The following is a 22,796-nucleotide window of genomic DNA, read 5'->3' on the forward strand; positions in this document are numbered from 1 at the left end:
ACAAGATGCTTTTGGTATCCATTACTCCCTGCCTTCCCTAGCCAACATTTTAAAGTTTTTTTAATTTGTGAAATAAATTCCCTAAGGGCTATCCTGCACTTTAACAGACAGATTTTATTAATTGAAAACAACAAATCACTTGCAGAAAATAATCATAATGTAGGAAAGGCCTAGGCAGAGCTGTACTCTGAAAACCTCTTTGTAATTGTAGCCTCTTCAGACAGGCATAATCAATTAGAAGTGGTCTGATTTTAACCAGTTGCAGGCTCATTACATTGCATTCCCATTTCTGTTGATGAAAATCAGTTTCAGCCTGTGGCCTGGAACTCATATACAGCACTTCCTGGGGCCTCTTAGATAAACACATCAAGAAACAGTTTTATTTGGATTTGTCCTTCACCCTTTATTCATTGAAACAATTTTACTAATCAAAATTAGAACAGAGAAAAATTGGCTCATAACCAGAGATACACATATATGAGTAAAATATTTAATCTCAGAAAAGTATAAAGCTTCAGTTAATAATCGTTCTTTAAAAACATTTAAATGGGAGACTCAAAACATTCATTTTCAACTGGTGAGTTTAGTCTTTCTCTTACTGTGTCATGGGACACTCAGTTTCTATTTAATATAAACATACTACTCCTTCCTTTCAGAAGAGCTTCTGCCTGTGATACATAAAATTGTCCCTAACGTATCTTGAAGTTTTCAAAACAGTATTTCTAGCCTAAGCTTTTACTCTCTGTAGATAGTGCCTGCAATATGTAATTTTAAACCTATGTAGGAATTAATCTTTTGAGCAAGACAATACTAAATGAACTATCTTCAAGCAGAAAGAATCTGCAAAAATAATTGCTTCCCTTCTGCAGAAATTGTACCTGACAGCACCCAGGTTTGGTACAGTCCACATGAGCTTTGAAAAATAAATTAATTCACTACAGTCAGTAAATCCAGCCAGAGCATGGTGCAGTCCCTCAGGCTCAAAGGGCTATTCACAAGTCAGGGGCATTAAAATAAAAGAGGGGATTTTCCTTGTGTGAAGAGGTATATAAAAGCCTTTGCAAATGTGCAGCAATTGTTTAAAAACCAAAACAGACAAAAAACCACCAAAGATAACTGAAATAGGAAAGAGACCGATAAAAGGAAATGCAATGCTCACTAAGTAGGCAAAATGAGGAGTCCTTGCCTGGAATACTGGCTGTTCCTTCGTAAAAGAAAATACAAAAACAGAGCGAAAGGGTGAGTGATAGGAATAACAGAAGAGGAAAAAACCTTTATATTAAGAGAATACAGAAAGACCAGAATGACTCATACTACAAAGGAGAAGAACAGAGTTAGAGGATCTTGATTTAAAAAAGTATCAAAATGAATATTCAAAAGAGGACCTATCTTTTTTAAAAAGAATTCAAAGTAAAAGGGTGATGAGCTCAAATATGGTTGAAGGAGGCTTTGGGGGTTGGTTTTGATACACAGCTAGACTTTTTTAATGTACTGCAAAGGATAATCACTAAGGCCAATGGCATATAAGGACTTAAGGGAACTTTATTTCATAGAAATAACTAAAATAAATAAATATCTATAATAATAAATATTTACCCCAAAAATACATTAAAGAGCCAAGAAAAAATTTATTCCTAGAGATATGTTATATTGAAACTGCTTTATATAAGGTGGTGCATTCCTCCTTATAAAGCACATGGCCCTTACCTAGTCACAAACAGTGGTCAATACCCAACAGAACGAGGCCTACAGCACAACACTATCTGGAAATTTCCTTTACTGAACAGCATATCTTGACACCTGAGATACATGAGAGAGGAATGACTCTTCAGAGGACATGAAAGATCAGACTCATCTCCTGAAGTGGCCGATAAGCCCAACCGTCATCCCCTGGTCTACTGGAAGTCACCCGTCACCTACTCTCTTATGTCTGTACTTCTGTTATAAGGGCTGGATTCTCCATCATCCTGTCTGAAGAAGTTAATTTCAGACACGTTCATCATCAACCTGCTTTCCTAACAACCATCATTATTTGATCTGTACATTCACAAGAAATCACACCAACGGTGATTACAGGATTAGAATGGAACTACTACCAAAAGTCTAGGCAAAAAAAGCAAACAGAACTGGTTTTAAAATTAGGAACAGTGCCCACAACACAACTATCTGAAATAAAGAACGGTTCTGAAGACTTAAATGCAGTGTTAAAATCAGACATTAAGAATTTCAATGAAATGACAGAACAATTCTTTAATTGCCTTCCTGGACAAGATAATTTCTTACTCACTTGTTCATAAGAAATGAACAAACAGGCCCATAAGATGCTAGTTACAGCTGACTGAAAATGGTCTACACACTGTCACACTTGAAAGAGTATCCCTTCCTTCATACCTTTGTTTTTCTTATTGTTTACAGCTTGTTTTCTGTTGTTGCAAACTATGCTCTGCAACTCTATAACCACTGATATTTCTGACTGGTCCTTCAAAAAATTCACAGTGATAAAGAATCAGAATAAAAAAAGAAACTGAAAAAACCTCACAGTTTCTTATAAAACTTCTAAACATGAAAAAAACACTTTCTCTGAAACACTTTCAAGTGTCTCATGAAGGAACATCTCTGTGGTTTTCTGGAAAGGTTAAGTAGCAATATTCCAGAGTCTGTATTTTGTTTGTATTTACAACCTTGGATCAAAAAACATTTTGGAACATGGAGAGGATCTTTTTTGTTGTTAGCCATTCTAGGACTAGGAATACTGCAAGATCATCTCTTCAAGCTTTGACATGGAGCCATACCTCATTCTTCTCATCAACGAAACCTAGGACTAGCTCTTCAGAAGGCAGAAGAGAGGGCACTTTTACACAAAGCAGCTAATGGACTCTAGCATTCAGTAGATACCCTGTGTACAAGTAATATACTATTGTTTCTCAAGATTCAACAGAGCTCAGAAATAGATACACATATTCCATCCAATTTATAAAACCATATTTGACTTACCTTGCTTTTTAAACTTCCCCAGGTGAGTACTCAGCATCACAAGGACATCAAGATAGGCAGCTCTGGTCACCAGACAAGGATTTAGCCTTAAAAAAAAAAAAAAAAAAATCAAATTTCTAAAGATTAAATCCTTATTATGCTCAGAAACAGCAGTGAAACACACCAGCTTCGTGTGTCTATTATGACTAATGAAGATCAACTACTGGTCAAATTAGACTGCATATATAAAATAATTAGGCCAAGTTATCTAAGCTTCACATCCTGGTCCATTCCAAATGAGAGTCTTCCTTGCAAAACTGGGTTTGCAAAAAACCAGTTTGCAACACCTTTCCTCCGTTCATTCCACCAAATCACAGCTTATACATTTCATTATTATTGGATGAATCAGCTTGCACTGGCAATTAGTGTGTCTCTGTTTTGTTTATAAATAATGTGTGTTACTGAATGCATTAATGAAAAGAAGTCTTCAGGTCTTACTGTTACAGCTCATAAAAGAGAAAATTCTCTTGAAAGGTACCTGCTACACCTTTCTAATGGCCATAGCACTCTCACTGTTCTGATGAAGACCAGAGGCATGCATGTTTTTAAAATTAGGTATTTCTTTTCCCAGACAAGAATATTTGGGATTTTGTGTGTAACGTAATTGGTAATTAGCTACTTTCTTTTCTATCTCTTCAATTTGCAAGTATTAGGCATCTATTTTCTCTTCAATTAGAAAATTAAAATTAGGTTAACAACTTCATTTTTCTTTGCATTGCTATCACTCTATGTTTCAGCCATTATTTTTTTAAAAAAAATATAACTCAGAATGTGAACAAACAGGAAATGTAGTTCAAAACACAGAAATTATTTTAATAAGCCCAATGGGACTTGTACTAAAACAAAACCTTTTAGTATCAAGCAGCACAAGCTTAAAGTATGACTAATTCTGTTCAGTATTTCATTTTTGTTTTATCTGGCACTTTCTTTGTACGCTTATCTTGGTGTCTGAAACTCGTTCAAAAAATTGTTAATTAAAAATGTTCCAACAAACATTCTCAACCCTAGAATCTTTAAAATCCAAGGGAAAAATCTTTTTCAAATAAGATATTTGATTGTGACACAAAAATGCAAGGTCTGAGGTTCTTAAGCAGTTTCGCAGCTGTACTTGCCAATGGAGAGCTAGCCTATGAACCTGTTCAAAAAGAACTTTAACCAGAAACACTGTTCTCACCTTCAGCAATAAACTCCACAATAAGCTCAAAATACGTATGTTTTCTTTTATGGCCTACAATATTAGGCATCCAGGTAACACACAGCAGACTACACGCTAACAGGATCTCTCTTTTAAAGAGTTTTTTTCCTCCTTTTTGGCACTTTCTTAGTAGGGAAGTAGTTTAGGTTCATAGCTCCAAAAACATCTCCATGCTTGTCACCTACCACCTGCCTTAGCACAAGAGCTAAAAGCCTGCCTGCTGAGAAGATGCACATCAGTAAGAACTGATGCCATAAGAACCCAAAGCAATTTTAATATGAACTATTTCAGAAGAATTGCATTAGGCAGACTTAATTTCCATCCACCTTGGCTAAAAAAAAATCTCTTCTGTATCTTGTGCATCCAGTTGTTGCCTAAGTTGTTCTTCACAACTAAATCTGTGTGAAAACACCACCAAGAAATACAGAGTTAGGAGCTCAAGCCATGAGAAAACAGAGTGACCGATCAGTCAAAACCTTAGAAGAAAAAAATACCCACAAGAGGTCTCTCACAAATACTCAAAATATGGATTAAAGCAGCTATGACAGATTTCAGTTAAGATGAGGAACATAATACCTACTGCACTTCAGCTCCCTTGAAAAATGGAAGACTCAGTTATTATTCTGTCTTTCCAGTGGAAAGAAAATTTCCAACGTACAAACCGTGCCTTGGGAAAAACATGGCTGATGCAACCGTTACTGAAGAAGAGGCAACAGCAACAGTGACGTGGTTTTTTAGTCTGGTCTAGCTTTTAAGCACTTACCACTTCATTCTGAGTATGTGCATACACACTATTGATTTTGAAATGAGACTTTGCTATCATAAAACATGCCAAACATTTGTTCCTGGCTGGTTCTGTTGCTCTGGTGATGCTAGTGAATGCTCATCCAAATGTGCCAGACGGACACAACAGGAAATTCAGTTTTCCAAAAACAAGAAATTTCAGTGTTGTTCAGACTGTAGCAGAAAGCTCAGCCTTGAAGACAATCAAACTGTGATTTACGTAACAGACCTGACAGCCAAAACTCACATGCTGAACATTTCAAACGATGGAGTGCGCAGTATTTAAGATGACCTGTTCATGCAGAACTTCAACAACAAGAGTGGGAAGAGTACAAAATGTTTCTTTTTAACACAGATACCCAAATAAAGTGGCGTTCTCAGAAACAAGGTTTGAGGAAATCTGTCTCCGGACAAGAAAGTCACAGTAGTAGCAAAGGTGCAAGCTCCAGACATCTGGAACTGCGTTCCTTTTTTTTAGGTCCAAAGCTTAAAAATTATTTCATCTCCTTTCCAACAAGGATATTAATGGAAACAAATGCATCATATGCTCACTCGAGATGATAAACTGTACGTGACTCTGAAGGGGAGCAGAGCTAGAGATGTTTAGAATTCTCATATCTAAGGGTATATCCACACAGAAATGAAAAATGGGTATCAAAACAATATTTATACTATTACACATATATACTAACAGTAGGCTAGTGATGTCAGGGCAGAGATCCATACCTAATTAAAGTAATGCTTTGTCTATGTTAGCCAATAGGTTGGTGTAACAACAGCACACCTGGAATTCAAAGAGCCGGCACCAGAGATCCAATGGCCACCCCACATCCTGTGCCAGATGTGTTAAACCATAATCTTCAGAAGTTCAACTTGTTGCTTTTTGCTTCTGTTTGGATACAGAGCTTATAGCCAGCCTACTCCAGGAATCTCACTGCACTAAGAAGTTTACCCCTCAGTTTCTAGCACTCCTTCATGATGCTTTAACTTCCAGTTTGACTGTTCAGGTGGAAATGAAAATCAGGTCACAGGCAACTGCTAAGTTAAATTTCACTGACAGCCAATACTGCAGAATATTTCAACACATCTGATTGAAGAGAGGTCAAAGGCTGTTTGCCCCAAGTAACATGTAAAAGGCAAGCACTGTCACGGACTTGACGGCAGAGGGGAAGTAGACTCCTGCAACAGGCAGGGACAGAAGGGATTACTACTTAGCAAGAACAAGGCAAAGAAGAAATATGTTTCTAATTTAATCATGAAATATGTTTCTAATTTAATCATGAAATGAAAATATGACAGGAGGAGCTGCTGTGTCCCTACCAGATCATCCAATGAGAAAAGGCTGAGAACTGGGATTTTTCAGCCTGGAAAAGAGAAGAATTTAGGGTGACCTAACTTCCAATACCTGAAGGGAATCTAGAAGAAAGATGAAGAGAGACTTTTTAGAAGAGCACAGGACAGGGGGCAATGGCTTCAAACTGAGAGCAGGTTTAGATTAGATATTCAGAAGAAATTCTTTACTGTGAGGATGGTGAGGCACTGGAACAGGTTGCTTAGAGAAGTTGTGGATACCCCACCCCTGGAAGTGTTCAAGGCCAGGTTGGGTGGGGCTTGAGCATCCCCGTCTAATGGAATGTGTCCTTGTTCATGGCAGGGGAGTTGGGACTAGGTGATCTTTAAGGTCTCTTCCAATCCAGGCAATTCTACTACACGAAACTCCACAGAACACACAAGGTGATTTAAACACAAGCCAAAAAAGTTAAAGGGACTGAAGGTTTCAAATGGTTTACACACAATTCTTTGTAACGGCCCAAAGCTCCAGCCCAACATTGTCTTCAGTAGGGGGGAAATAAGGGTCTTTTTAAATTTTATTTTATTATTTTAGGTAGGCATGGCTGAACAGTAGAAAATCTGTAAACACATTTGCCAGTTTCCATACTATTGAAACTTCATAGCAGATTTCTGGATTAGATCCTAAAATAAAAGTATTCCAAACCTGGCCAGTTTCTTATCATTAATGCTGAACAAGTCATTGGGGATAGGATAGTCAGGTCACTTTGTAATTGCATTTTCAATTCTGGCATGCTAATATAAAATTAGAGAAGAGTTCAAGTCACTTGCAGGAAGAAACCTTGTGTTAGACATTAAGAATCTAGGGATTCCTTTCAAATAAAATGGTTAATGGAACTAAACAGTCTGTTAAAATCCACAGGCTCCTGTTCAAATGCCTTTGAAGAGGCACTCAGAAAATATAATATGACCAGAGTAACAATAAGTTATTTGTTTTCAACAAGGAACTGCAGGAGATATTCGCTCTCTGGAGATGTAAATCAGACTGGGCAGGTTCAGAAGCTCCATGTGCAATACTGGGGTTTGCTCCAGCTGGCTTTGGCTACCTGCAGTAGCGCCAGGACCACTTTGATTTCTGCTCTGCCTTTACCTCCTTTAAGTAACACTGACTGCAGCTTAGGTCCATGTAACATGAAATCAATCCTAGCCTCTCACAGTTTGGAGCTCTACAAATATTATTTTTTAAATGTCTGATTCACCTATTATAGTTAAGTCATGCTGAATTTGAGGTAATCACTGGTTTGCTTATTTTGGATGGCAGATCTGATGCAAACCAAAATGCCATTTATTGAAGGAATCAGCAATATGTGGCCACAGACCTCCCATGTACTTGGCTCACACAAACTGTTTCAACTCTATCAAGAACACATGGCTTAACTTCTAAAATTAAGTTTCTTCTGTATTACTGTTTAAAGAAGATCCACATTAATGAATTATGAAGCAAATTACCTTCTTTTCCAAGGGAAAGGTGCAAAGGAGCAAAGAACATGGAAAGCTCACACATTTGGTCTCAATTCTGTCAGAACACTGAGAAAAAGATTTAAACAAACTAAACAGACAATCTCTTGCTCCTCTAACCATGAAGGTTTGCAGAGGCCCTTAAACAGCATTTCTGCTTATTACAGGGCATCATTTATAACCACATGGATTTCTGTATACAAATGAGGATGCCAACACACTTTTAAGTGTAGCAAATACCAAAGAATTTTGATGCACAACTTTTGCAGATTCTCATTATATTCTAGAAACCCCGTTTTCAGTAACACTAAGTCAGATGACTTAAAAAGCTGACAGCTATTTTCTTCTGCCTCATTCCTCTTTTCCCACCTCACTTCAACATGAGCAACAGCAACTGTAACATTAATTTATTGCATTTGTTACATAAATAATACAGATATAATCACAGTTAGTGGTTATGAAATCAAAGCTGTTCGTGTTAATGTTTATTATAGTAGGTTTTGGTTATTCTAGAAATCCAATGTTTTCCAAAGAGGTAGTTTATTTTGCTCATATTTTTCCTCATTAGGAAACAGATGTTGGAAAACTATTAGCAGAACAAGCACTATTTAATATACAGCAACTTACAATATTTACTAAACATTTAACAACAAAAATCAAAGCGTATTTCCTCAAACTCTCAATAAGCACTTAAGAAATTTCAAATGCAACCTGACAATCAATGTATATTAAATAAAATCCATAACATCTCTAATGAATTAGTTCAGCTACAGGTGTCTTAGTGTAGTTAGCTGTCTTAGGGATATCTAAAACCTGGTCTCAGAAAAGCTCTGTGTTTTGCAGTCTCAAATCTTTTAGACAAGTCAGAAAGATTTCAAATATTCCAGCCAGTGCTGCTTTATGAATGTTATTAACTACTAATCTTATTTCTCAAATGGGAATTTAACTTTATTAAATAACTAACAAAACAGAATTTCCACCTAGTAAAATATAACATGTACATCACAGTTTTGGTCACAGTAAAGCAATACATAATCATACACAGTGTTAGAGAACGTTGTTTTTAATAGAGTGTTTAAATGACTGTTAGCCACTTTTAATCTATTCACTCAGATTGGTTACTCTCAGCCCCCATCTTTAAAAACTGATAACAAGATTTGAATAATGAATCAAGTTAATGTAGAACTCCAATCAAAATTACACAACTTAGAAAGTCACCTACAAATCCTTGTATTTTGGTCAAAAATGTCACAACCCACTCTTTAGTATCAGGGTAAAGAAACCACAAGATTACAAGGGCAACCCTTTCAAAGGCCAATTCAAAGCTTCCTTGTGAAGAAGAGGATCGTCCTAATGACTTGTATGGCTGTTTTAATTTCAATTTCCAAAGTGATCAATTAATTAAATGAACTGCTTACTTCCTCTCTGGTCTTTAATGAAAAAGTCACTTTTACTGTAATGCTGCATGTTTCTGTAGCATTTGGAAGAGCCAAAAAAGACTAAAATTCCCGTAAGGAAGACTTTTTCCTATAACTAAACTTATCAGTAGCATTTTAGAAAAAGTCCCGTTAATACGGGAAAAGAAAACTTGTGATCGTTAAACACAGCCCTATTCTTCTGGTTAAATAGCATGTTATTGTCAAAAAATTTTATTTTAGTTGGCAGAAAATAAATCAGCTTGCTGGCGATAAATTTAAATCCCAAATTCTCCTACTTTCTAGACATCAATATTCCATACGGTTTTTGACTCCAACAGATAAACTGAATTGGTTCCCTGAACATCATATTCGAGTCAGTACACAGGATGCTATTGCAGAAGTTCTTGTATTTCTCAACTTTAAAAACATTTCTGATTAAGTCAAAATTTTACAAACAGCTGAGGCTGGAAATTCACCTTTTGTTCTACAAAAACACAGAAAATAATTTTGACTAACTCCAACATGTCCTAATGCCAGCTAGCACTTGGGGAAAGGATCTGTACAACTTCCTATTCAGGTTCCCAGTCTGCCTTTGTCATCCATAATCTTAGCTTTTCAGTTTGGCACACTGGCAACTACATTTTAGGTTTGCAATATATCTTCCTCTCCCTGTCAACTCCCAGTGTACTTCTTGCCGAAAAACGGTAAATCTCTGAAAAGCATTCCTTCTTTTGCCAGCTAAAATATCTTCTAAATGCACCAAGTAGTGCATCATCTGTGACATCTGAGTCTTCATCCAGTCAACTCTACATAACCCTTCGAGAAACATCCATAGGGAGTTTTATCCTTGGAGGGTTGCTGATGAACCAGGCCAAGCTGGCTGTACTGACCACATTTTACCTGCAGAGAGATCTGCTAAATGATCAGTTGTCATTTATGGAGACGACAAAGCTTATGAAAATCACTCCTACATATACAACGAGTGGCTGACTAAAAGATTAAATCTCCCATTGTTTTGGTTTTTAGCTTTCAAATTCTGCAGTATTCTAAAGACTAAGCTTTTTGGGGGTATATTTGTTCAGAAGGCAGTCTTCATATTTTAATCTATTTTCTCTCAGGGCCCACATCTGTAGCACTCAATCAACATGCATGGCCTTCCTCTTGTCTTCTTGAGAGGACATTAATAATGGATTTAATTATTAAACTTTGTCCATAGCATTTTTAACCATGTAATACAAAACCAGCACATCAGTGAACGTCACGGCCAACAGACCTACATCTAATGGAAAGCATTTAAAAAAATAATAATGAAGCCTGCACTACCAAGTAATCCTTGCTCAGTTCCTGGAAGCGCAGGAACACCCGCATAGAAACAGGAATACAAACATCGAGTAACGGTGCATCTGCTTGCCCACTTGGTGCTGCTGAGACCTTCTCAGAGTAATTACTGTGTACACAGTGCCCCTCACTTGCCCGTTCTATAAGGACAGGTCATCCAGCCTTATAGAAGGTATTTTCTCCAAAGGGACTTGCTAGTCTGGTGATTTAAGTTTTTTACCATGTCCAAAGCCAGACTATCATGTTGTTACTAGTTTCCCTGGCAGAGAATTTATTGCTTCAAAATGGAGCTACACAGATTATTTTTTTATTGCGATACCACCAAGAACATCCTGAGTTTCAGCTATTAAGAAAAATTAATTTGTTCTCTGGCTGTCCTTGATGAAGGATACAGAAAGGCTGTGTTTTGTTGGTGTTGTTTTTAGCATACCTGATTGATAAAATAATCCTGTCTGTTCTTTTTTGTTCTCTTAATGAGAACCTCATGTGATTCCTCAGCAACATCCTAAAAACCTTAGAGGTCAAACTAATCCCATGTGCAAAGTTAATGAATTTTACAGAATTAACATCAGGGGGCTTACTTATTAAGAACAAGCTACGAAAACTCCTACGTTTATTTAATAAAAAGCATTTTCAGATATGAGTGAGGATTTATGTCCAAAATCTGTAATTGTACATGCCTTCTCTGAATGTTGGACTAGTGGAGAGAAAGATCTTAAACAATCTTATCCAAGTCTTAATATTCCTGGAATATTCGTATTTGAGTTAAGAGTATACCTATGAATCTGTGTCATAGACTATTTTATCTTACGCAAAGTACATCTTAAACTTCAGCCTTAAGTTCAAAGATCTCTACTGATACCCAAAGTGGGTGTTCCAAAACATGCAATCACCAACTATCTAAACAAAGTTTGTAGCTGTGTTAAGGATACTGTTATCAAAACTGCTGAAAGAGTGGACTTGGAGCAGCACAGAAACCTAAATTTGCCAGCTAGAAGAATTACATTAATGCCTTCAAGAATACATTTGTGAACAATGACATGGTGTTATGACTCTGCTTTCAAAGGTAAATACAAATGAGGCTAAACTAGGCTGATGGGTCAGAATGTTGCAGATTAGTAAATTACTGCCAAGCACCTGATGTGCAGTAACTGTTCGTAATGGTATGCTTTGCTCTCAGCTGGAACAGAACAACAAAAATTTCCCTTCATGTTTTGTGTGTGCAAGAATACACACAGGAATTATTGCTCCAGCTGACAGAAAGTTAACTTTTGAATTTGAAACCCGGTAAACAGATTTCCACAGAGCAAAGCTCAGATAATAAAATTATTTTCAACTTTTGAACATAACTATACAATGCATACAGATCACTAACGAACAAAGGTAATTAATTGCCCTTATCAGTGTGTAGGTTTTAAAGACAGAAATGAAAAAGTAGAAAAGTTAGAAAAAGTTAGAAAAGTTAGGAAGATGCCAAAGGCAGACAGGGTGTTGGAAGGACAAGAAGGTTTGTCTTGATGCAGTGGAAGAGGAAGAGGCAAGGGTGCTACCTGAAGAGGACTCGTCTGCCAAGGAGGATGACCTTACATTCCCCTTAGTTCTTGGCTTCTTGATGTTTTGGAAGTACAAAAGTACCCTTCCAGCTCACAAATAAGGATCACTTCAAAAAATCAGAGAGGCTGCTTGCAAAGCTGCAGAGAGCCATGGGCATCTTGCACCTTTATCTAGGTACACCCGCACGTGCCACTGTTTTGTCTTTAACAGCCAGCTCACTGGAAATTACTGCTGTCTCTCCTAAGAGGCAATGAGAAGAAATATTTACGTAACAGTCTGAGCCACAAAATCCTGAAACCATGACAAGGCCTCCACATTCCTGCCTAAATGCACATGAAGTTCCTTCTAGAAAGGACCTAAGACTGGTCATCTGCCTGTTGTCACTCACACTCTGTCAAAAGCAGAGGGGCAAAAGGGAGGAGTGCCATGGCCATCAACTTGACAAGTTACCATACTCTGCAGTGTTATTAAATACTGGTGGGATTTCTCTCATTTAAAGCGGTAAAGAGCTAAATCATCCTAGAGTCAGCCTGGAGAAAACCGATCAGCACGTTATCTCAGTGCACAGCGAATCTGGTTTTGAGCCTGAGCTTGAAACAACTTTTGCATGTATTTGCTGTGTGAGGTCAAATCTTGTGCCCCTCCATCAGGACCTATTTGTATTTGAACAGTCCCATCCACAGAGCTATAAGCAGCAGCAGTGCAGAGCATGGGTTACTTGGGTCATGAACCTAAGTGCACATATGGCAGGTGGCCCATTCCACACGAACCAGGGACTCTTTGAAAAACGCAAAGCCAGTTGGTTTTATACATGGCTGTTCCACACAAGTTAGTTTCAAGAAAGCAGCCTTCTTAGAAGTAAACTTTCCCAGTGCAGACAGGCTCTCAGCTAAGAAATGGCACATGGTTGGAGGTTAGCAGAGTTGTGTTATTTGACTTCTGGCAGAACCTCAAAGGCTTTTCCCCCTCCTGTGGTCTTCAGTTAAGAAGGAGGGTAGAAAAAAAAAAAAATCAAACTCAAAGTACTGGAAAGCAGCATCCTACAGCAAAGCTGTGCAATGACATGATTACACAAATTTTCCAATACCAATACTTTGTCATGCCAAAGGCTACAAATGAAACAAGAGAGAGATATTTCTGGGACTTCTGTACAACCAATTACCAGATCCAAAGGCTGCTCTTTTAGCTTTCTGTATTTATGAAGCAGAAGGCATCTAGAGTTAGTCTTGTAACTCCCTGGTATGCAGTTGAGCTAAAAACTAATTTTTTTTTCCAAATTCATATGCCAGGGCTTTGAACTCTCTCAAAGGTTTAGGTTGATAAATTATTTTTTTTAAGTTTTCACCAGACTAATTTCCATCACTTCATTCCATCATCTCCATTCTCCAACAAAGCAGATTTTATATATTTTTAAAATTTCTATTCTTCTCAACCCCCCCTGCACCTCCCATATGAGTAAAAAATGCAATGAACTAACATTGGTGTGAGGGTGGAGGAAGTAGTAACATTATTATACCAATTTAAACTAACAAACAGGTTTATTCCAAAACAAAATAAAAACCACTAAATGAAGTATAAACTTGCAAATAAAGTGAAAAGATTCAAACATCACCTTGAGAAATTAAGGCAGATCTTATTCACCAAAACATCAAAAATGGAAATACTGTTTCTGAATACACAAAAAAGATAATGTTTTGAAGATGTAAAAAAAAGCCGAGCAGAAAAAGTAACCACGAGTCATTAGTATGAGAAGTCTGCCTTCACAACAGACAGAAAATATCAGTTGAAAAAGTGAATACTTTATGAAATGCAATTTGGGGAATGTGATCCATTATTTTATTCTCTGAAGGAAAATCAGGTCTTGGAGTGGGGAAGGAAGAAGAGATTACTATATTAGCAGGGAATGTACAATGGGTTCTTGAGCTATTCTACACCAATACATTCTGATGAAAGGAAATTACATTCTGGCATTGAAAAAGCAAAATAATTCCCAAACCAAAACCCAAACACAGAAAAAAACCCACCCAGGTCAGGAAACCGCTGAAGAACAATGGTCTTTCCTACAGATACACACTTGACAACTGAGCTTCATTTTTAAGAACTACATATTCAATCCAAAATTTTGTAATTTAAGATTCTCAGAGAAGTTTGCTCCATAGTACAAAGGAAGTACATAGTTGAAAGAACACCAGCAAGAACTTTACAGAACTAGCACAGAAATGTAATTGAAAATTGATATTTGGAAATAATTTCCCATTTCCCCAAACTCATGAACCATTTTCCTGTTAAATTTTAACTGGTTTTTGACTCATTTAAGATTAATAGTCAGTGCCTCTAATACCCTCTTTTCAAACAGTCAGTGCACTACAGTATTGGCAACATGTGAAATTATCTCCTTATGACAAAAGGCAGAAAAGGCAGATGGAGACCCATTATTTTTTCTCTATTGTGCTCACTGTCTTTGCCTGAAGAGAAGGTGGGTAAGAAGGACTGTACACGGGCCGAGGGCCCAGCCAGCCATCACCCTCTCTGACTGTCACCTGCAGCAGGAACATACCAAGAAGTTTAACAACATGGCAAAAATAAAGTGCTGGTTTACTGATACTCTCTCCTAACATCCAGAAACCCACACAGACGGCCTTACTCAGTTTCAAAACTCGGTTGCCAAGTAACCTCCTAATACTCCTTTAAAACAAGAAAAGAGAAAAGCAACAACAAAACCCTCAAACCCCACCGTTTATCACAGAACAGCTGTTCACCTCCACCCAGCCAACTACAAACAGTAAAGCTGCACACTGAATGTGGGAGACTGAAACTACCAGAAATACCACCTATTTCAACAGCTTTTTTTGGTTTGGTTGCTTATTTTTTGTTTGTTTTTTAAATTACACCACACTGAATATATTTATCTCAAGTAGAAAGTTAAGAGGTGAGCATATTTTCTGTTGTCTTAAGTTTAAAACTCATGTGGAAGCAAATTTGGTTACCAAATATCTTGTGGATATTTTACTTGCTTTTTTTAGAGTTACCAAAAAAAACCAGAACAAAGAAAGAAAAAAGAAAACACACCTTAGCTCCAAGTGTGCCTAAGGACCTATGGCTGTACAGACTCAGCAAGAATGATAATGTACATTAAAAACAGAAACTTTTTTTGCAAATTTAAAACCCCATTGCTTTAAGTTAGTGTTGCAAGTCTGTATCCTCATAATAAAAAAATTTACTATCTGGGGAGAAAGACAATTAAAAAAACCTCTATGTATAGTATTAACTGCATAATGGAGAATGCAAGACTGTGAAAAAGAGACTACAACAAACTGACAAACATGTGCTAGAAAGGGGTTAATATTGCATATACAACTGTGGCCTTTACAAGCACATGAAAGAGTAAATACATCTCTTACGGAAAATACCTATACCATGCATCAGAATTTCTTAGAGATAACATGAAAATGTTTCCTTTCCAGAGATGATAAAAATAATAAAATAATAATGATAATTTTAAAAAAGTCACTAGAAAAACAACCAAAGAGTTAGTACTAATATCACTGATGTACTAAAAGGGGCAGTTCTGAAAAAATACTTTGAAAACCTAGAATTTATTTAAAATCTGTAGTGAACAGAGCCTGGCCCTTACATATTTGCTGCAAGAGAAGGAGGTTTGAATTATGAACCATGAGCATCTTTCTGCTAAATTTGGTTTCCAGTGTTTGGGGTTTTTTCTCTTTCTGACAGTATCAATGGATTTAATTTAGTTACATAAATTACCATTCTCATTTAAAGACTTAAACATGCTTATGCTGAATCAAGTCAACAGGTCCACCAAATCCCCTATGACATCTCTAATCAGGCAGAAGGCAAATGCACAGGAAAGGAAAGCATAAAAACAGTGACACTTTCCAAAATCTCTGTCTCAATCTATAAGGTTACTGATAATTTTTTTGAGCCAACTGTGATGTCTACATACCCAGTAACCTCACTGGATTTTTCTTGCATGACTCTGTTAAATCATTGGTTAAAAATTCAGACAGGTTCAAAACCAAGACTATCTTATATCATTGAGTTCCACAGCTAAATTAAAATTACATTAAAAATATCATTATTTTGTTTCTTTTACCTCTGCCATCTTGGAAGGGATGCTAATTTCCTGTCCCTTTTCTATGTGACTCATAGAATTAATTTTTTTCCATGTCATCCCTTAATTGTTCATTTTCCAGGATAAAAAAATAAATCTCAGGCTATGTAATCACTCCCCAGGTAGAAACTGTTCAATACTTGCTGTCAGTCTTTATACTGATTCTGATTCCTAGTGTACCTTCTTTGTGATTTACACAATATTTAAATATACAACACAGATTAACAGACAAACATAGGTGTGTTTTCTCCCCTCTTGGGCTTTACCAAAAACCAGAGTGATTTTTCTGAAACAAAAAAATCTTCTCAGTCAAGCCCCCTTTCCCCAGGTAAAGTCCAGACTGTTTTGCTCATGAGTATCAATTCACAATTATTTACAGCAAGTTTTATGTGCCCTATCATCACTCTCACGCTTGTGCAACTTTCAAAGTTTGACTCTATCTTGATTACCCGAACTCAGGTAACACTGACAGAAGACTTCTCAACCCACTAGACACCCCCTTTCTCCAAACCACTTATGATGTTGGTTTTGATGATCACAAAGAGACACGGGATTTTATCAGAGATCCACGCCAGGCTGTACTGGTAACCTCACTCAATGGTGCAAAATGTAGAATATTCCCAGTTATCTATCTGTGCAAGGACTTGTGTTCTTTGTCCTCAAGTTTTGGATGGCAATTCTCATGGGTAGGAATTCTCAAAAGCAATTGATGAGATTAAGTAGATTTCAAAAAAAAAAAAAAAAAAAAAAAAAAAAAAAAAGAAAAAAATATATAAATGAACTTATGAAAAATTTTTCCAAAACTATCCTGGATTGTTTGTGGACAGCTAAATCCTTTTGATAGTTTAAACAATTGCTATGATGTTTTCCTACTAATTTTTTTCAAAGGTCAAAGTCAGAAAAATAGGAACATAAAAACCTTGTATATGTGGCATATTTTTCTTAGCCAAGAAGCAACAATTATCCTCAAAGTGTCTGCTTCTGTAAGAATTTTCATTCACAGGGGTTTTTTTCTTTAATGACTAGACTACAATGTTTTTTCATCTTTACTTCTTAGATAAAAATCATCTTGATTAAAAATCAGCAAGCCAGTAAGGCATCTAACTTTTACATATTTCTAGAGAAGTAAATGTTTCGATCTTGCTTAAAAAAAAATCAGCCAAGCCTTTCATATGTTAGTAAAATATATGAATAAATCGCAGATATTTTTTGGTTTATCTTACCTTTTAGCCAGCCACAGTTTGGTCCCCAAACAGGTAATGATGTCAGTCAGTCCCCGCTGGAAGTCCAAACTAAGGAACTGCTTTGATTCTAAGTATGACTGCAGCAAATGGAAAACCTAAATAATAAAAAAGAATAGATTAAAAAAATCACAGCCGATAGGATCCTTAAATCTTTGAGTTGCCTGGTCTTTAAAATTCACTTTTCACAGTAACTGAACACCAAGGCACAGAAAGTGCTGGAAGATGTTAACCCCCATGAAGTGAACGGAAGGCAGGAGGATGAACACCACTCCTCTGGCCCTTGCCAACTCAAGAATCCCTCAACTTTCAACTTCCTCGTGGTGCCACCTGCTCACCAGTGCCAGCACAACCACCTGTGGAGCACACTGGACGCAACGGGGCTGGCTGCACCATACAAGTACAACCAGGGAGACAGGGAACGGTCTTAAAAATCATATATTGAGAAAAAAGCCTTCTACAGGCAGTATAATTATCATCTATAACCACTTCAAAGTGCTCACAGGGAAGTATCTTTATTCCTTTTCCTGAGAGCATTCATTCTGAGCCCCAGTCGAACACTGTGGGCAGTGGGGTTTCAGAGAAAGGAGAGGTGCGAGAAGACTTGCAGCTCTCCTTTCTAGGATTAGAGAAGATTGAGCTTCTGCACTGGGGTTCAGCACTGACTGGACTTTCTCCTCCAGAGCTTCACATAAAAGCTGAGTAGACAAATCCTAGCTACCATGAAGGAAAGAATTCAAGAAACCAGAATAGAAAGCACAACCTGTAGCTTTCTGGTCGGACAGTTAAGAAAACAAAAAACTTCTGTTCTTAAGAGACCACCCTTTGCTACTTAAAAACAGGTTTTTCCAAGTAGAATTGAATATATATAAAAGTTAAAAAAAAAAGTATAGTCATCTAGATCTTAAGCATGAAATGAAAATATTGGACAATGAAAGAAAGCTGACAGGGACTGCACAATGGAGAGGGACTCTCGAGGTCCCGCCCCTGTAGTGCCCATCCTCTCTGCATGTGGAAGAGGGTGTATGACACACACTTCTGACACAAGTGGCAACATCCATATCATGCCACTTAGTTTTTACTTTTCCCATTAACATGCAAGTGAACAGGAAACACCTAGATGAGCTAATTTCTAAATGGAAAAACACAGAGATAAACAGTGAAGTACTGAATCCTGAAGGGAAAGATCTTACTCAGGTTTAGGAGTTTTGCATGTATATGCAGTTTAGAAGCTGGAACAAGGTTATAACACTCCCTCTTCTTTAACTTGTCTTACAGCCTCAAATCCTGACATTCTGTTTGCTACACAGGTGAGTTACATTGACAGACAAGGCTTCTATGCAAATTGAAAAAGCACATCCCCCATTATTTACTGAAACCAGCCACATGCAGTATTTAGGAAGCTTTAGCGGTGTTTATCAGATCATTTCTGAAAATACACAGAAGAGCATTTTATAAGGAAACACTCTTAACATGTCAGAGTATTAGCAATTCATACTTGCAAAGTGACAATTTAATGACTAATGGATCAAGCTGGGGCCTTCACTTCACTTTGGGAAAAGAAAAACTCTCATATCCAGATTTTTACATCTCAGATCTTGGTTTCCCACATTCCAGCTGTCACTTGCTCCGGGGGTTATATTTTTTTGTTTGTTTGCTTGTTTTGGAAACACAAGCACTGCCACATAGCATTAACTTGACAGAATTTCATCTGGGTTGTTTTTTGTGAAATTATTCAAGTGGAAAAACAGCTGCAATCATTTCAAATAAGCACAGAAACAGAAGAGAGTCAAGAGACTATCTAATCCATACAAACATTGAGGCAGGCTCTTAACATTCTTCGATGAAACAAATGCCTGCCTGACTGTCCTAATCCTCAAAACAGCCAACAAAGCAGATTCCAAAATACTTGTATGCAACCTCCTCCAGTGTTTCACCCTCAAAATCCAAGCTCTTGAGGTAAGGTGTTCCACTCCGCTCCCACCCTTGACCTCACGGTACACAACTGTTCTCTGGACACTATACAGTCAGTCCAGATTTTTTCCTAGTGAGGTACTTATTAAACACAGATATCCCACCGGGGCCCTTTGACAGGAACAATGAAATAAACTCTCATCTCTCTTTGTTAGCAGGTGCTCTGTGGGCAAGACACATCCTGGAAAAACAGCTTGTACTTCTTTTTTTAAAAATCTTCTGAAGTCATCTGAACTGAACATCATTTTGTTGATGGTATCTTTCTGAAATGGCCCTTCCAAGGTCTTTCTGAATTTTGATCTTTTTCTACAAAGCACTTCACAAAAGTGCAAGCTTGCAAATATTTCAGTGTCACCAGAGATCTTTACCTTGAATATTCTTCTTTAGTCTGCTCTTGCCTGTGCAACTCTCTGCTTATTAAAATGCTTTACGTAAGTATCCACTCAAATTAACCTTCATGAAAACTAACGCACCAAGTTGCCACTACTAATAGTTTCTCTGTATTTTTTATGGCTTGCCTTTAATCTCTGTTAAGTAATGAACACGACAGAAGAATGAAAAAAGAAAATATATATGCAGAAGCTCTTCTATATCCTCTTTTATATCCTCTGCTAACTGAAAACCATTTGGTGCCTTAACCTTTCCAATTTTATTCTTCTGTGCTTGTGTTCATTTCCAGGAATGAGAACGGATTTACCTCTAAGCAATAATATAAAATCTGTTTCACAATTATGAAGGGGCTATCATATTTTTTCCTAGAAGCTTAAATTAATTTAATCTCCTCAGCTTTGAAAAGAACTCTCAAAGTGCCTCCCACATAAATACAGAGGAAACCTAAGTAGTTTGACACTTCAAGCAAAAGGTCTTGAAAGAGAAAGAACTATGTAGACTAAGGAGGTCAAATTTGTGGATTTAAATTTTCCAGGTAGAATACAGTACTGAAAATGCAATCAAAATTCCTCTAGGGTTGATTATCTATATGAACCATATCCTTTCAATACTATTCAGATGGTAAAAATCACAGGGCACGAGCCACATTTAAGCAGTAGAATCAGAAAGTGCAACTCATGCAAGAGTTTGATGCACTTTTGAAAAATGCTGGCATCCATCAAAAATAATGTTCAACTACAGTTTATCCTGGTTTGACTTTTGACACATGCAAAATCCCAATTTTCTTGTTATTTCACTGAAAGCCTTCTATCATGTATTCAGGTTGCCTCACCAAATTTTAGGGACCTAGAATCTTTCCCACAAAGGACTTCTTCTTTCGCCATGAGATTTTAGAATGCCTAAACTAAGTCTGAAATTGTAATTTACATCAGCATGTTTTATTCAAAGCCCTACTTTATGTAAGCTAAGACCAGAGGCAACCGAACAAGGAATCTGTAAAAGTTAGCCTCAGTAGTGCTTCACTTCCATCATACGTGACACATCATTCCTGGGCTTCCATGTAACTTCCAGGATCTAAGACTACAAGCCAGGCAATGTTTGTATGAGGAGGTAGCAAGTTTTATGAGACTGTTTGATACAGATAATAAAACAGACAGGCTTTCCAGCACATAGCTCTCCTCAAGTCCAAAATTCTACATGATTTAAAATCCTCTGCTAAATTCCTTACAAATGAATGCAATGAGGTCATGGTGTTCCTCGTGTATGTGGTGTTGTTTGTTTGTTACACTAAGGAAATACATTAATGATTTTTTTTCTTTTTAAAGGTAGTTTTACCAAAGATTTGCACTAACTGTAGAGGCAGGTTTGTGAAGACTTACCATCTGACAACGATTATCTTCAAATTTGACATGAACTAAATACCAAGAAAGCAGCCTGAACACATCTTTGACATGTTCGGAGTTTTTTTTAATACAGCATCCAAGGAATTGTCTGCAGTTCTGTGGAATCCTGCATTAAAGATGGTGAGTTCTTGGATTCTCAAAAACATTTTCTTTCTTTAGGCAGACTGCTCAGGAGTCAGGCTAATACACCAACAGGACTGTAGAGGCTTCCCATCAACCTGGGGAAGAGTTGTTAAAACAGTGCAAGCCATGGGAAGTCCAGATACTTGGATACATAATAAGCAACAGTGTCCAGTGCTTGACCATTCCGAGAACCTTTGGTCCACGAGGTTCTACTACTTCTGAGCCAGCATGTCTTAACCTGCTGCAGGTAAAACCACCTGCATGGGAGGACTATTTAATGCAGAATAGCACAAAAAAACCACCCAAACAAGCCCCACCAAGCCAGCTCAGATGTGATACTTTATCCTAATGAGCAAAACCCCAGGACCGAGCATGCCGATGAAACTGCGTTCCGCTCTCCAGCCATTCCCAACTTCCAGTACCTTCCTTCCCCCTCCTTGATGCTGTTGATGCTTCACCCTTGTTTTTCAGCAGCAGAAGCCTCAAGAAAAGGGGAAAAAGCAGAGGAGGGTGGGGGATAGGGGAGGGAAGACACCACATGTATCTTTCTGTCCTGTTCACATCCATCCCCCACCAAACAGCAGCCTTCAGATGCAACACAGACTTGTGTCTCTCCCTGTCATGACATGAGAAAGTTGAGTGTTTTCTTTTTACCCAAGCAGGCCTTAAGACATGACATCTGCTATTTTCCAAGTGTTCATTTTGGATGATCAAGTGAAAAAATGCACACTGCTTTTTAGAAAAAACAAATACTTCAATGATTAGACATCAGCTAAGTCAAAACTATAAATCACGAGAAGCAGGAAGAGACATTTTTCTCTCCCACACCAACTTTGATATGATATGCAGTAGATCATTATCTTTAGCAGCGCAGCATATCAGCTTGAATTGCTGTGAAATACACAATTAAAATAATGAAGCAATGGGATGATGAAGGAAAACTCGTATCAAACACAAAATTTACGAAGTGAAAATTTTTTTTTATGCCAGGAGCTCTCCTGCATATGTACAGAGAAAATGCAAATATATCATAACCTCTTAATAGTCACAAAGTTCATGTGGTGGGACACATTTTCTGTCTAACAAATAAAAATTAACATTTCATAGCACCAGCAATAATTTTATAGGAGGAACTAAGGTTTCCAAAATTTACAATAAACAATTTCAGACATGGAACAATGATTAAAGGGATACTTGGTGTACATGCACACATGTTTGTATTTTAAAGAAAGCACATCCTTCAGCATGTTGCTGCACAAAGTGCCTTTTTTAAACAATCAGACTTTCCAAAAACACGTTGAAGGTTATACAGTCGCACACTTTTCAGTGAAGTGGCAACATTAAACTTTTCCCCCCATAAGATGACCTGAAGCAATAAAAACCTCTTCATAAATGCCCTCAGCT

General features: G+C 37.3%; 1 protein-coding gene across 1 annotated transcript in view; it reads right to left on the reverse strand.

The window, feature by feature from the left end:
* Positions 1–22,796, reverse strand: part of THADA (THADA armadillo repeat containing) — a 160,545-nt gene that overhangs the window by 44,467 nt on the left and 93,282 nt on the right. The window contains 2 exon segments of the mRNA XM_050315607.1: positions 2,995–3,080; positions 17,485–17,600. Of these exon segments, the coding sequence (XP_050171564.1) occupies positions 2,995–3,080; positions 17,485–17,600 (202 nt within the window).

Source organism: Myiozetetes cayanensis, unplaced genomic scaffold (assembly GCF_022539395.1).
Source record: "Myiozetetes cayanensis isolate MyiCay16 unplaced genomic scaffold, myiCay2020 scf2-11, whole genome shotgun sequence".
Taxonomy (NCBI): domain Eukaryota; kingdom Metazoa; phylum Chordata; class Aves; order Passeriformes; family Tyrannidae; genus Myiozetetes; species Myiozetetes cayanensis.